The sequence below is a fragment of the Microplitis demolitor genome, chromosome 3 (assembly GCF_026212275.2).
Source record: "Microplitis demolitor isolate Queensland-Clemson2020A chromosome 3, iyMicDemo2.1a, whole genome shotgun sequence".
NCBI classification, from domain to species: domain Eukaryota; kingdom Metazoa; phylum Arthropoda; class Insecta; order Hymenoptera; family Braconidae; genus Microplitis; species Microplitis demolitor.
The window spans coordinates 7951718-7965052 of NC_068547.1; the positions used below are offsets into that span (position 1 = coordinate 7951718).

General features: G+C 28.7%; 1 protein-coding gene across 7 annotated transcripts; it reads left to right on the plus strand.

Annotated features, from left to right (window-relative positions):
• The first annotated feature begins 200 nt into the window (after positions 1-200).
• On the plus strand, positions 201-12980 carry LOC103569726 (ankyrin repeat and fibronectin type-III domain-containing protein 1). 7 transcript variants are annotated; one of them, XM_053737644.1, is made up of 11 exons: positions 201-523; positions 627-901; positions 2716-3608; positions 4095-4173; positions 4956-5059; positions 5140-5400; positions 6670-6972; positions 7041-7477; positions 8348-9334; positions 9752-10564; positions 10653-12980. In XM_053737644.1, the coding sequence occupies exons 3-11, from the start codon at positions 2918-2920 to the stop codon at positions 10986-10988; spliced, it is 4011 nt and encodes a 1336-aa protein (XP_053593619.1). In that variant the 5' UTR covers positions 201-523; positions 627-901; positions 2716-2917; the 3' UTR covers positions 10989-12980. The 7 variants fall into 7 exon arrangements, with proteins under 7 accessions (XP_053593619.1, XP_053593622.1, XP_053593625.1 ...); XM_053737647.1 differs by lacking the exon at positions 2716-3608 and adding an exon at positions 3798-3947 and having other exon boundaries at positions 209-901; positions 10653-12977; XM_053737645.1 differs by lacking the exons at positions 201-523; positions 627-901 and adding an exon at positions 942-1499.
• The last annotated feature ends 355 nt before the right edge of the window (positions 12981-13335 follow it).

Here is a 13335-nt window from a genome sequence, read left to right on the forward strand (position 1 = left end):
GCGGAAATCGTTCCACAAATGAAACAAAGCATAAGTAAACATGCCTTTATCGTGTTTTACACAGAGCTGTATAAAAAGAACAGCATTCAAGAGTTTAACTTTTATGTGTTTAACACAAGAATTAAACACAAACGATTAGATATGTCTGTTGCAAAAGATTAAAGTCATCATCATGCAATATAATTGAAATGAACTTTGTGACTAGAAAATCTTGCTATCCAGGGTAGCTATGCGGAATGGTAATTCTCTTTCTTACCACCTGAACACATTTTTTCCTGTTGTAGATAATTCAGAATACGCATGTCTATTAAAAAAACAAGTGATAGCAGCAGGTCGATCGTTAATCAAGAAAAAGCAGGTAAATGAGCCTGCCAAATTTAACCGTTGCATTCGGTTGATTGTGGTTCGATTTTTTTGATCGTGATAAAGCTGATAGTGATTACTGTATTTCAAGTGTTACAAAAGACAATAAACAGTTTAATGAAATATTTTATTTTATAGTTCTAACGTTCATTGAGAAAATGTAGGCGTAGTTTTTTTTTTTGTTTTTTACATCAGTTTATTAAGAAATGTTTATATGTTGTCATATAAATTTAAGGTTATAAATTCTAATATTCCTATTTTAGCAACACATTTTGCAATATCATTAAATCAATTTGAATAAAACAAGTTTGAAACAACGTGAAATTGAATTATTGAATGTAATTGTCGTTTCTTATGTCAACATGAAATATATTTACCGGGACTGAATTATTGAAAAAAACAAATGAAAATTAACATCGATCAAGCCGTTTTAAAAATTGACATAAATTTTGTTCATTGAAGATAGTAAATGATGAAAAAATCTAAATTGGTTTTTTGCATTGAAAACGTGTTTCTATTAAAACTATCCTTTTTAAAGGTATGTATTTTTATTAAGTATTGAATGATTTATATAATGAATAGTACAAAATAAATTAATATGTGGATTATTATCATGAGCTTAAATACATTGGTTCTACACATATACAAATCAACGTACATTAGGTCTTATGTACAAATAATAAGAGTTGTCATTGCTACGACATTGTAACATTTCTAATACCAAAATTTCGATGGGGGACTACAGAGAGTAGGGTGTACGTAATGGGGACTTAATGCAGCTGTTGCTCAAAAGCACATGGGGATAGTGACTTAGTCTAGTGAGATACAGTCAGTCGGAATTTCATTTATACCTGCGTCAGTAAAAACTAAAAACTTAAAGCATCAACACACATTGTATTGGTAAAGTAAATATAAAAAAAAGTTTATAGTTCTGTGATGCTTGTGGTTGTTCGTAAATTTTTAAAAATTGTTTAATTAATCCGGGAGCAATAATAATATTCGTTGAACTCATATCGTGTTTTATATTTACAAGTATAATTATTTTTTAAAGCGTGTTCAGAGTGTGTTTTTGAATTATAATTGAATAAATAATTTATTGAAAAGAGGTACACTGAGAGAAAAAGAATTAAATTCAAGTAATTATTTTTCTTATTCCGTAAATACTCAAAATGAGTAATTTTTTTCTAAAATGGAATTGGTAATTTTTATTTTTAAAAACCTATTGCTTCACTTTAGTAATAAATTTCTGGAAGCATCAATTACTTAAGGCAAGCAAATATTTCTTCAATTTATGTAATACGTTCTCAAATTTATTACACAATTTAAACTTCAATAAAGCAATCATTTGATTAAATACAAAAAAAAAGGAATTCAAGGAAGATATAATTCGAAATTAGAAAAAAAAATTTATAATATTGAAAGTAGTAGATACCAGAAAATTTTATTATTTTTATTAAAAACTTACTTGTAAATAAAATATAATTTTATAATATGCACAAGAAAAGTTTTTGATGTGCAACTTTCAAAAATTTTCCTATAAATATTTTATTTCTTTATTTAGGGAAAATAAGTTTTTTCAATGTCTGCTACTTCCTTATTAAAAGAAGCGATTTAAAGTGATTAGAAAAAAAAAATTTTAATACTTTTTAATACTTTAAATACTTTCAAATCGCCTTTCTTATGGGCATTTAACATTACAAATCGTTTTCAATCACTTTTTAATGAGGGCTTTCAGTTCCATAAAAATTTGTTTTCATAACATAACAGAATTTTTTATTAGCATTGATAAAAATGTAAAATATATTAATTGTTCAAGAGCTACTTCTATGAGCTATTAAATATTTAGATTTTATAATTTAGTTGTTTAAATTAATGTTTAAGATGACATACATCAATTAATAACTTGAGAGTTTATTAGAAACATGATTTCCAATAAGTCACAGTGCGTAAAGCATAGGCCCTAAGTCTCGGATAATCGGTTTCGGTTTGAATCTTAGGCAGGGTAAAATTATTTATTCTCAAAAAAAATTTTTGTTGAGCCCTAATTGAAGAAAACGATTCATTCAATGGTGAAGGTTTATCTATATAGTAGTAAAATTGAATTGTTTTGAATCGTTTCTTTTAATCAAAGAGGTACAAAACTAATCTGAACAACATTAGATCAAAAAAAGGCATGCCTCATGGTATTTTTTTTTTTGACAAAATCAAATTATTTTCTTAGTATTAAGCAAAATACTTGAATAAAGAAATTATTTGACTTGATTGACGAAAATAATTGCTTGGCACTATATAAGGAACTAAAATACTTGAATCAAGCATTTTTTCTGGAAAACATACATTTTTTTCTTTCAGTGTAGTCCATAAAATAAAATATTTTTATTTATGTATTAAACGATATTAAATAGACGAAAATTAAAATATCAATTAAGCAGTGCGGTGGCAATAAAAATAAAGATATTATTCTATGGTGAATTGTTAATTATAGTAAAATTTGTTACCAAAAACAATAAGGTGATAACATTGAGTAATAAAAATTAAAAAAACTATAGTCTCAATGAAATTTCGTAAAAGTATAAATAATGAAAATTTAAAGATGGAACTTGTTTCCAGGCATCGTACCGCATATTCTAGTCGAATATCTAACAAAAAAAATTTTAAACCGGTACGATCTTCTGTTAAGTTAATATCAAAATTATATAACCAAATCGAAGTTAACAACTCATTAAAATTTCGTACCGAAAAAAGTACGACATCGGAATTAACTGAAAATTCAAAAACAGTTAACAGCTTGGAAAAACCAGTAAATGTTGAAAAAATTTCTAATGATTTAAAAACAAAATTATCGCTTGCAAGTTCAAGCAACTTTGTTAGACCTGAATCTGAAAGTCATCAAGGATATGAAAATCCTAGCTTTGTTCTAGACTCTTCTCATGAAACGTCTATAACAAGTTATCTTTTTGAATCAGTTACTGATAGTAAAGAAAACTATGACGATTACGAAAAAGTAGAATATCAAAACGAGTTACATAAACGCCTTGAAAATGAGTTCCCTACGATTGTCGATGAGCATTCTAATAAACTCGGAAATTTGTCTCAAAATTATACACAACAAAAGGGAAAGAACAGTGAAAATGATAACTACAAACGTGTATGTAGTAATAAAATAAATAGCTTTAGTTGGAAAACTCAAGTTGATCAAAAATTTAATTCACAACTTTTTGTCGATGATAACTCCACTTTAAACAGTATGTTTATTTTTATTCATAATATTACGTGTAATTTTACTGTCTTCTGATCGAGTCGAACGCGATAATTTTTTAATTTTTGTATAAACTTATATGCTTTTAGTAAAATTCTATTTTTTGTTTTGTACTTCTGAATTATTTTCAATTTATTTTTTAAATTATTATATATTCTAATTTCCATTTAAATAGAATAACAATTCTTACAAGAAATGGAATTCTTAGAAGGGTTTGGAAAAAAAAAAATTCAACTCCAAGCGCATAGTCATGAAGGCAACTACTTGATAGTAGGGTCCATCAACCCTTTAACGGCTCAGCTTTCTCTCAACGTGTACTTGCATGGTATTTTTTTTTCTTTTGTTGTAATTTATAATTTTTTATTTTTACTAATTCTTCTACATCTATCATTTAACTTTAAATAACATGATGATTAACAATAAATCAGTACAAAAGAAATGTTAATTTTACTAAAAATGTGAATTTGTTCAGTTTTGTTTACAGCAATTGAACACGATAACTTAGAGAAAGTAAAGTCGATACTTGAATCTGCTGACGTAGACATTAATAGGTAAGAACAAAAATATAAATAATTTTTTTCAATAAATGATGAGAAGGTCTTGTAGGGAATTTATTCAAGTTTTTAACGCCATCCTCAAATTTACTGTGCGATCATTGGTACCTGAAATATCGATGATCAAAGCCAAAAGAATCATTTTTTGTTTGAAGGCTGATATCTCTGCGACAAATTGTCCTACGAGGTTAAAAAAAAAGCCAAGTTGAAGCTGAATAAATTTGCTAAACGACCTAAGGATTGGTTTAGTTGCAAAAGTTTTCCCACAGTCTGTGGGCTCTTCGGAAAAAAAAAATTAGAAATTTTTTGTCTCGCGGTATTTCTTATGTTTGCGCAATAACCGGAGTTCTTAAAAAAATTTTGATAAAAATACACCGAAACTAGAGATTTCAAGCCATAAAATGCTTTTTTTAAAATCTTGATACGATTATTTTTCACAAAATTACAGCCTCTTTATAAAATTTTTCTGTTCTTTCAATTTTTTGCGTTAGTGCATTTTAAATTGAAAATCGAAATAAAACTTTAAAAAAGATTGCTTAAACTTTTCAAATTAATTTAAAATAGTTCAAAACAATAAAAGCTATCTTTTCATTTACTTATCAATTATTTACGCTTTTTTTAAGGGAAACAAAAATAATGATTAGCAACCTCGTGACATTCATTTTTAGAGTTCAAATTTTAACAGGGTCTCTATTTTAGTATCCTTCACCAAAATTTCAAGACCATTCATTAAAAAAAGATGTGATCAGTTTTTTTTAATGTTTGTATTTTTGTTTTAGTGTGAACAGCGATGGTCTGTCACCTCTCGACTTAGCTGTGCTTGGGAATAACAAATTATTAATTAAAATGTTAATCACATATGGTGCTCGAGAAGGAAACCAATGTTAGTTAATTACATTTTTTTAATCTATAAATAAATTTTCTACGCTCAAAAATACTTAATTTTTTTTTAAATATTAATAGTCTCATCTCCAGAAAATTTGAGTGTTCACTTGAAGTCTTTAATGCGGACGGCTGAACATAAGTTATCTGAAGCGAGTGGATCTGAATCTTTGGTAGCTAGTAAGACTGCATTATTAGAGGCCTCAGATATTAAAGCTAATTTTCCTGCAACGCACAATAATCATGCGTCATGGAATGACGAAACGAATAGCAAAGAAGTAGCTCTTTGGGAGCGTAGGGTACGAACCTTGAAGAAAATGCTAGCTGGTTTCGATCAAACACGTAAGTATATTGAAATATTTATGCATTAGGGTGTTTTTTTTTTTTTATAAATATTAGGAACTCTGGTGCTCGAATACGCAAGTTAATGGACGAATTAAACATCTAAAAAAGTAGGTCGAATTTTTAACAGCTGACTTGAACTACATGCTTGTTTATATGGAAAAATGAATAAAACTCAATTTAAATTAATATAATTATGATTTATTTATTATTTCAAGGAGTAATAATTATTTCAAAATTTAATAGTCAATCCAATTCATTTTTGAATAATGAAATTTTACTCTTTCAGTGAGTAAAAATCAATCAGATGAATTTTTACTCACAGTTACGAGTAAAAATTACTCCTAGCAGTTGTCTAAATCAACATGTTTTAATTCAATTTTTACTCTTAGGTTATAATAAAAACTTATTCATTTCATCAAATTTATATTGAATTAAAATAAAATTACAATTAATAGGTTGAAATTCCTACAAAAAATCTAAAGCCATCTAATTGTATTAAAATAAAACTCAAAGTAAATATTTTGAAAAAGAAAAAATATATTACTATTGGGTTGAAAAAGAAACAATACAAAATTTTTGTTCTTTTTTCCAAGCATACGTTAGTGTTCATAACACGTAATTTATCGCGAGCAAAATAAAAAACAGGTAATCGAAGCCAATATTAACCGAAGATTAACGAAGACTACTAAATTATTACCCTGCGGTTCAGAGTAAAAACTACTTGAATAGATTCGAAATTTTATTCGAAGTACAAGTAATTTTTCATCATAACATCAATAAGTTTCAAGGAATGCTATATTGGGGAGTAACAATTAATACACGTAGAATAAAAATTGGTAGATTCAGATAAAATATTCACAATAACCGATTAAATATGGAATTCCAACAGAGTTTAAAATCGTATAATTATACCACTTTATCTGCTGTTAAAAAATTACTCGTTAGTAGAGTAAAATATAGTATAATGGGATTAATATTTCAACGAGAAACATTAAAAGTTGAAATAAGAAATAGTAATTTTTTGGAATCGCCCAGGATTACTCGAAATTGCGGGGTAATTTTCATCAAAAAATTCTTTCCGTGTATAAATACAGAGCATGCAGAGTGACCTACTCACTCTAGTGAATATTATCGCCACTAGGTGCAATTTTTTAAGCCACACCTCTGCCAGAATTCCCAATATATTAATATATTTTCTGTCAATTGAATATTCCATTTGTCCATTCAATATATCATTATTGTTCATTATCTTATTATATTTTTAAGGTCCCCCAGATATTCCACGTTTAGTTAATCTTGAGGTTTCTGGAGTCAATTCAGTGAATATAAGGTTTGAGGAATCTTCAAAAGAACCTTCTTTTGTATGTACAAAGTTCAAAGTACAATGGAGTACAAAAGAAAATTTTTCAGTGATCACGGGTGAAGTAGAAGTATTTGACATTAAAGAACGAGAATGTCGAATCAATGAACTTGCTCAAGGGCAAAAGTATTTTTTTAGAATATGTTTGGGCAATTTAAAGGGATATAGTAAATTCGTGCCTTCATTTCCCGCTTATGCGATAACAAGTAGTAAGTATCAGTACATTTATTAATCATTCGTAAAAAATAATCAATTAAACTTGTATCACAATATCAAGGTTGGCGTGACGTCGACGAACGATTACCGAGATATGCGGATCAATTAGGACAATTAAATTCACTACTGGTAGATATGCATCGTCCAGAATATACAAAAGATACATCTGCTCTTCAACGACGGAATCACAAGAAAAAAACAATAAAACAGCTATTCACTGCTACAAGTAAATTTCAGAAAAACCTAAAACGAGGTGTTTACTTCACTTGTATTTTATACCATGAAGATAAAGTATTAGTAACCAATGAAGACTTTTTACCGGTTATTCAAATTGATGAAGTTTATCCCAACTGTATTTACAATGATTTTCATTGGTTCATGAAGGTTTCATATATTTGGCATAATTTAAAAACTTTTAAGCAAGACATGGAAAAGAATTATGAAAGCTCAATTAATCATTTTAGACTCAAATATCTTCAAGCAGCGGTTCAAATGCAGGTATGCACATTTCTTTATTTTTTCATTATACTAGCATTGTAACTTAAAGTTTCAGTGTCTCTACAGGGCAGAAACAAATATGTTTCATTTCTTGGGATAGTGTATTACACACCAAGGAACGAAAGTAAGACACTTCAACCCACGTACATAATTGCCCACTCGAACCGAAGGTGAGGGTGGCAAAAACGTGAATTGAGATGTCCTATTTTCTTCCGTGGTGTGTATACGAGTTTCCGCGAGATCTGCACCTGAAAGACCAAATGTTTGCCCCTTTTTGTGGGAAGAGTGGTGCATGCGCTAATTTTCATCAGTTATTTTCTCATAAAAGAAAATAACGACGTTTTGCCCTCTAAACAGGGCAGGAATTTAAGCTTGCGAGGCAAATAGGGCATAAAATAATGTTTCTGCCCACTAATTGAAGGCATTCACAATTTAAACTCTGATACTTGTCATTAGTTTAATGTTAATTTTATTTACGTAAATAACAGTTTTGACTTTGTGATTAAGTTTTATAAGAATTAGTGTAAATAATATATATACATAGTTTTGCTTAATTATAAATTACAAATGTAAATTTACGTTTACGCTAAGAGTTGGTCACATCATTGGTCTTAAATTAACTTGTTTCCTTCTGGCTGCCGACACTGAAATTTGAAGTTCCTATGCACGTAATCACGAAAAATATAGTGCGTGACACAGGATGAAACACGATTTCAGACTGCCCAGGATGTCAGCCTTCGTGAAAGGCTTGAGCAGCCAACCACCCTAGCCTGAAATCGTTTTGTTTTTTATCTTGTCAGACAATATTCTATTATTGTAGTTATTTTAATGATAGTATATTAAAAAAATTTTCAATCCCATTAAATTTAGGCGGCATTATGTATTCAAGATTTAGGTGAGATTTATTACAAACCGATTAAAGATAATCAAGGAACGTTAGTCATTTCAGCAATAAATCATATTACATCTCCAAAATCAGTGTCTCTTCTTAATAGCAGATGGCTACCATTTAATAAAATTATGAAAAAAATAATAATTCACGATGAAAGCAATGTTTCAGATATTTTAATATCGAGTATTCAAAATCAAATTGCCTATCATCAATTAAGCAGTATTAAACTAAGTAAAGGACTTTATTTGGGGTATCTAAAAATGCAAAGTAGTGTTGATCTCATCCAAATAGTCGTACCCGCTAAAACACCAAATGTTCTACCTCACTGTAAAATCCGTGATAATCCTCATGTATCTGCTGAAGAATGGAATCATTTAAAAAAAATCATACATACTACAGTATCAGACAGTACAGAAAAAGTTTGTGTTAGAGAGAGTAAAAAAAAATCAGATGAAAATGTAATAGTTAATCACGGAAAGTTATTTGTAGAAACAGTGGCAGCTGCAGTTAATCAACTTTTTTCCTACATGGGCATTAGCTCTGAAGATTCTCAAACGCACAGATTATATGATGTTGAAATTATCGAACTTACTGACGAAGTGTCATTTCTTATTATCGTTCCACCTGTAGAAAACGTGTGTTTAGTACCAGGTACTCGAGAAATCCTGTTTCAGCGAGGAGATTTATTAACTCTTCCTATACAAATTTTTGAAATGGTGCAATTAAATGCTTATCAAAAAGATATCATGAATCGTTATTCGAAGCTTAGCTGCATTCTTGAATTAGAAATAGTACAAGCTCAACATAAACATAGAGAAGCTTTTAGTTCGATTGAAGTTAGTGCAACGAAAGATAAATTAATGAAGTTACAGGAATTACAATCCCAAATGAATAACATTTGGAAAGGCGCTCGATGGTTAATTGATGTGATAACATTTGCTCGAGATAAAGGATTTTCGCAATCTGTGAGTATTATAATATGTATTACGCTCGCCTATTTTTTCTTTATATACACTGATAGAAAAAAAAATAAGATTCAAATAATTATTTTTCTTATTTCCGTAAACACTCAAAATATGTAATTTTTTTTCTAAAATGAAATTGAAAGTTTCTATTTTTAATACTTTAGAAAATACCATCAACATACTATCAATTCATCGTTAGATCATACTATTTAAATATTGGACCTGACTTACTTTGAATATATTCTTTGAATATATATTCTTAATATTTTTATTTTTAAAAAATCTTAAACAAATATAATCATGGATAATTCGTATAACTTTAAATTCTGTGAGAAATCTACTGAATTCATTGAAATTTGAATCAACTGAAACTTAATTTGACATTATTTTGTTTATCACAGTTATTTTTCTATTTAGGCTTCCCGTAGTAATAATATCATCAGTTTGAAATATTTATTAAATATTGATCAATGTAACGAATCTAATGGTCAATATGTGAAACGAATTTTATCACAAACTCCTGTAAAAGATAAGAAATTAGTAAAATCGAATCTTAGCAGAGGAAGTTGGCCTGGACTAAATACATCGGATTCGAATAATCTTTTCGCAACTGAATTTAGTAAGAGTGAACAGCATCTATCGAAACAAGATATGCTAAATGATAATTGCGGAACTTATATAAGTGATAATCCTCATGATATTAATGACTGTCCGAATAAAAATATAGATTCTTCAAAATTATTTGCTACAGCAAAATCAGTAAAATCCAGTAGTTCAACTTTTTTGAATGGACCAGTAATAACGATACCAACTTCAAAGTCTGACGACATACTTCTACTTAGTCAATATAAACAAAGTCGTAGTGGGCTCAAAAATGACTTAACGGCCATAAAATCCACTTCAGCGAGTACTAGTCCTCAACTAGGTGAAAAATCAACTACATATGAACGATCACTTATAGATATTTCTACCACCACCTTAACAAATACTAACAGTTCATTAAGCGTTAAAAGTACCACCTCTGACAGTATTAATTTAATCAACAATGAAAATTATAACACAATGCCACGCTGTAGTCGAAGTCATATGTCTAGCATTCATACTAAAAATGACATATCCAAATCTACAGCAAGTGTAGCAGCTATGGCAAGCATCTCGATGGACACGCATTTAGATGAACTCAAAGATCAATCTACGGTTTTACCAGTCCCTCCACATGGTATTCTTCAGGTAAAAACATCATAACTTTTTTTCATTCTAAGCATTACACGCGGGCAATTTTTGTAAACTACAAGTTTTTATTTTTTTTATTCACTAGGTGTATGTTGCTTATGAAACTGGACTAGCTTCTGGAACGAGTTTGAAATTGCATGTTACACCTAGAACAACGGCAAGAGAAGTTGTTGATTTGGTCGTTAAACAACTGAACATGGCAGTAGTACTGAAAGGTCAAGAAGGACCAATTTATACTGCTGATGAATTACCGAATTTTTGTTTAGTAGCAGTCATTGGCGCAAGAGAAAGATGTTTAAGAGATGACTTTAAGCCACTTCAACTTCAAAATCCATGGAAAAAAGGTCGTCTTTATGTTAGACAAAAACAAGATGTGTTAGCTGCTCTTGAGCACAGCAGTAAACATATGGCATATTTATAATATTATTAAAATTATTGTATGATATTTTGCAATACATAATATTATTATTAATCTATCACCAAAGCTTATTTGTTGATTTCATTACCATACACATTAATAAGCATATACTCTCTTGAAAACAAAATAACTTTCAGTCAGACTAGAAATGTATAAACTTATAAAATGAAATTCCAACAAACAACGAATTCAAGTTGAGTATAATTTCAAATAAAGTTTTGTTTGAAATAAAAAACAAAAAATTATCAATCGAAAATCAAGGTGTTCTGGGTTATGAAACTTATTTTTATATAAAAAAAGTATACGCACGATTTTCATTGAAATCTAGATCTCGTAAATATTAATAATGTAAATTTTTATCATGAATTACACTTATTTGCGAATGGCGAAGAAAAACCAAAAAAAAAAAGTTTATTTTATTTATGACAAAAGACTAAAGAATATTTATTTATGCTACAAATCGAAGAACGGATTAATTATAGTATGCGATATTTTCAAAGTTAACCGATAGGTTCTTTTGTAATTCAATATGGTTCAAGGTGGATTCTGTAAATCCATCATACTATATTAATCACTATTTTAACTTCAACATGCAGTTTTTATGCAAGACAATGGTTTGAAAGTTTTATTTTCCAAGAAATGAATAATTGCAAATGACGTTTGCACTGATCTAATTTTTTTCGATATTGTATCGTAGCACCACCTAGTAGTAGATATCTTACTAGAATAGCAAGAAATTTCTGGATAAAAACTGCCGTGGAAAAAGCTACCGATGAAAAAAATATATACAAACATCCCTATCAAAAAAACCTATAGAGGAACCCAGTCTAGATTCCGTATGTGAATTCTGACATGGCATTTTCGAGTAGATTCTCATATGGTTCCTCACAAAAATTTAGCATAGATCTCGATATAGATTCTCACATGAGTCCCTATGAGAATCTGCACCATATCAAAATCTATATGAGAATCTTGTGTGGATTAGGAATTAGAAAAATTAACAAAAAGCATGACGTTATTGAAACAAATGCCATAAAAAACGTATGGAGTTTAATAAACTTCTTTGGAATACGATACCTTCGTATTATTCCTGATTTAATGTTTTATTAGAATTATTTGTGATTTCTATGAAAGTGATATATTTCTTGAGTTAACTAATAAATTAATAACTTATTATAAATTCTGATATAAAAAGTATTTATTAATCAATTTTTCATTTAAAAGTATCCTGCCAATAGAATATTGATCTTCTTTTTTCTATTCATGTACGCGTATCAATAGATAATAGAAATCCAGATATCCCGTATTCTATAGAAATTACTTATATAGAAACCCAAATTCCTACGTGGAGTTTCCATAAAGAAATCCATTTATCCAAGTTCCAATACGGGATTCCAAGTACCTCTTATTAAAAGAAGTGATTTAAAACGATTTGTAATGTTAAATGCCCATAAAAAGGGCGATTTGAAAGTATTCAAAAGTATTAGAAAGTATTAAAAATTTTTTTTTTCTAATCACTTTAAATCGCTTCTTTTAATGAGGTACCTATAGTTTCTTATATATGGGTTTCCTGCATAGAAATCCAGGTAACTAGTTACCTATGTGAAGTCCCCATATGAAAATACAAATACCCGTGGTTAGTTTCATAGATTCTTATATAAATTCATGCTTTCTCATATGAATTATTCTTATGGGTTCCCATGCAATTCCACAAGGGTATTTTTGATGGGGACATTTATTGATATATTTATGCATTGAAGTATATATATTCCATAAAAACTGGACAAAATATTATCACAAGTCTGTGTACTTTTAAATACATATTTTGTTAATTTTTCTGATATGCTTGTTTACGTGCAGTTTTCACCTGGATTCATGTATAATATATAATGTCGCTACAATACTAACATCTAATTCCATTGTAATGGTATAAATATATAGAATATAATGTAAAATTCAATTATTATATCCTGTAAAATAATATTAATGTAAACTTTAGATTCTAGAAATTTTTTAAAACATACATTGTACAAATTAATTTCGAATTTTCATTGAATTGAACTAGTGTACGTACGAAGATTGATAGTTGATATGTATTATTAATAAAAAAATCAAAGTAGTGATATAAAGTTTTCGATAAATTCTACATCCGTCATTATAGAATAAAGCTTTAGTTATTAAAATTTTATATTTGAACAGTAAAACCTATTATTGTCAATACTCTTTAAGTGTTCACTTGTTTTAATTTCAACTTTTAATTAAATCCGGTGCTTTTAAATTCAATGCTAATGTGTTTTACTCAAATGGACGATCCTAGATACAGATATGTTTACGTTAATCATACTTCTAC

Excerpts from the sequence above, each read along its gene's own strand:
- LOC103569726 (XM_053737644.1), top strand. The coding sequence starts at position 2,918 with ATGAAATTTCGTAAAAGTATAAATAATGAAAATTTAAAGATGGAACTT. Across the intron at positions 4,174-4,955 it reads GCTGACGTAGACATTAATAG|TGTGAACAGCGATGGTCTGT; the intron begins GTAAGAACAAAA and ends TTTTTGTTTTAG. Across the intron at positions 7,478-8,347 it reads AAGCAGCGGTTCAAATGCAG|GCGGCATTATGTATTCAAGA; the intron begins GTATGCACATTT and ends CATTAAATTTAG.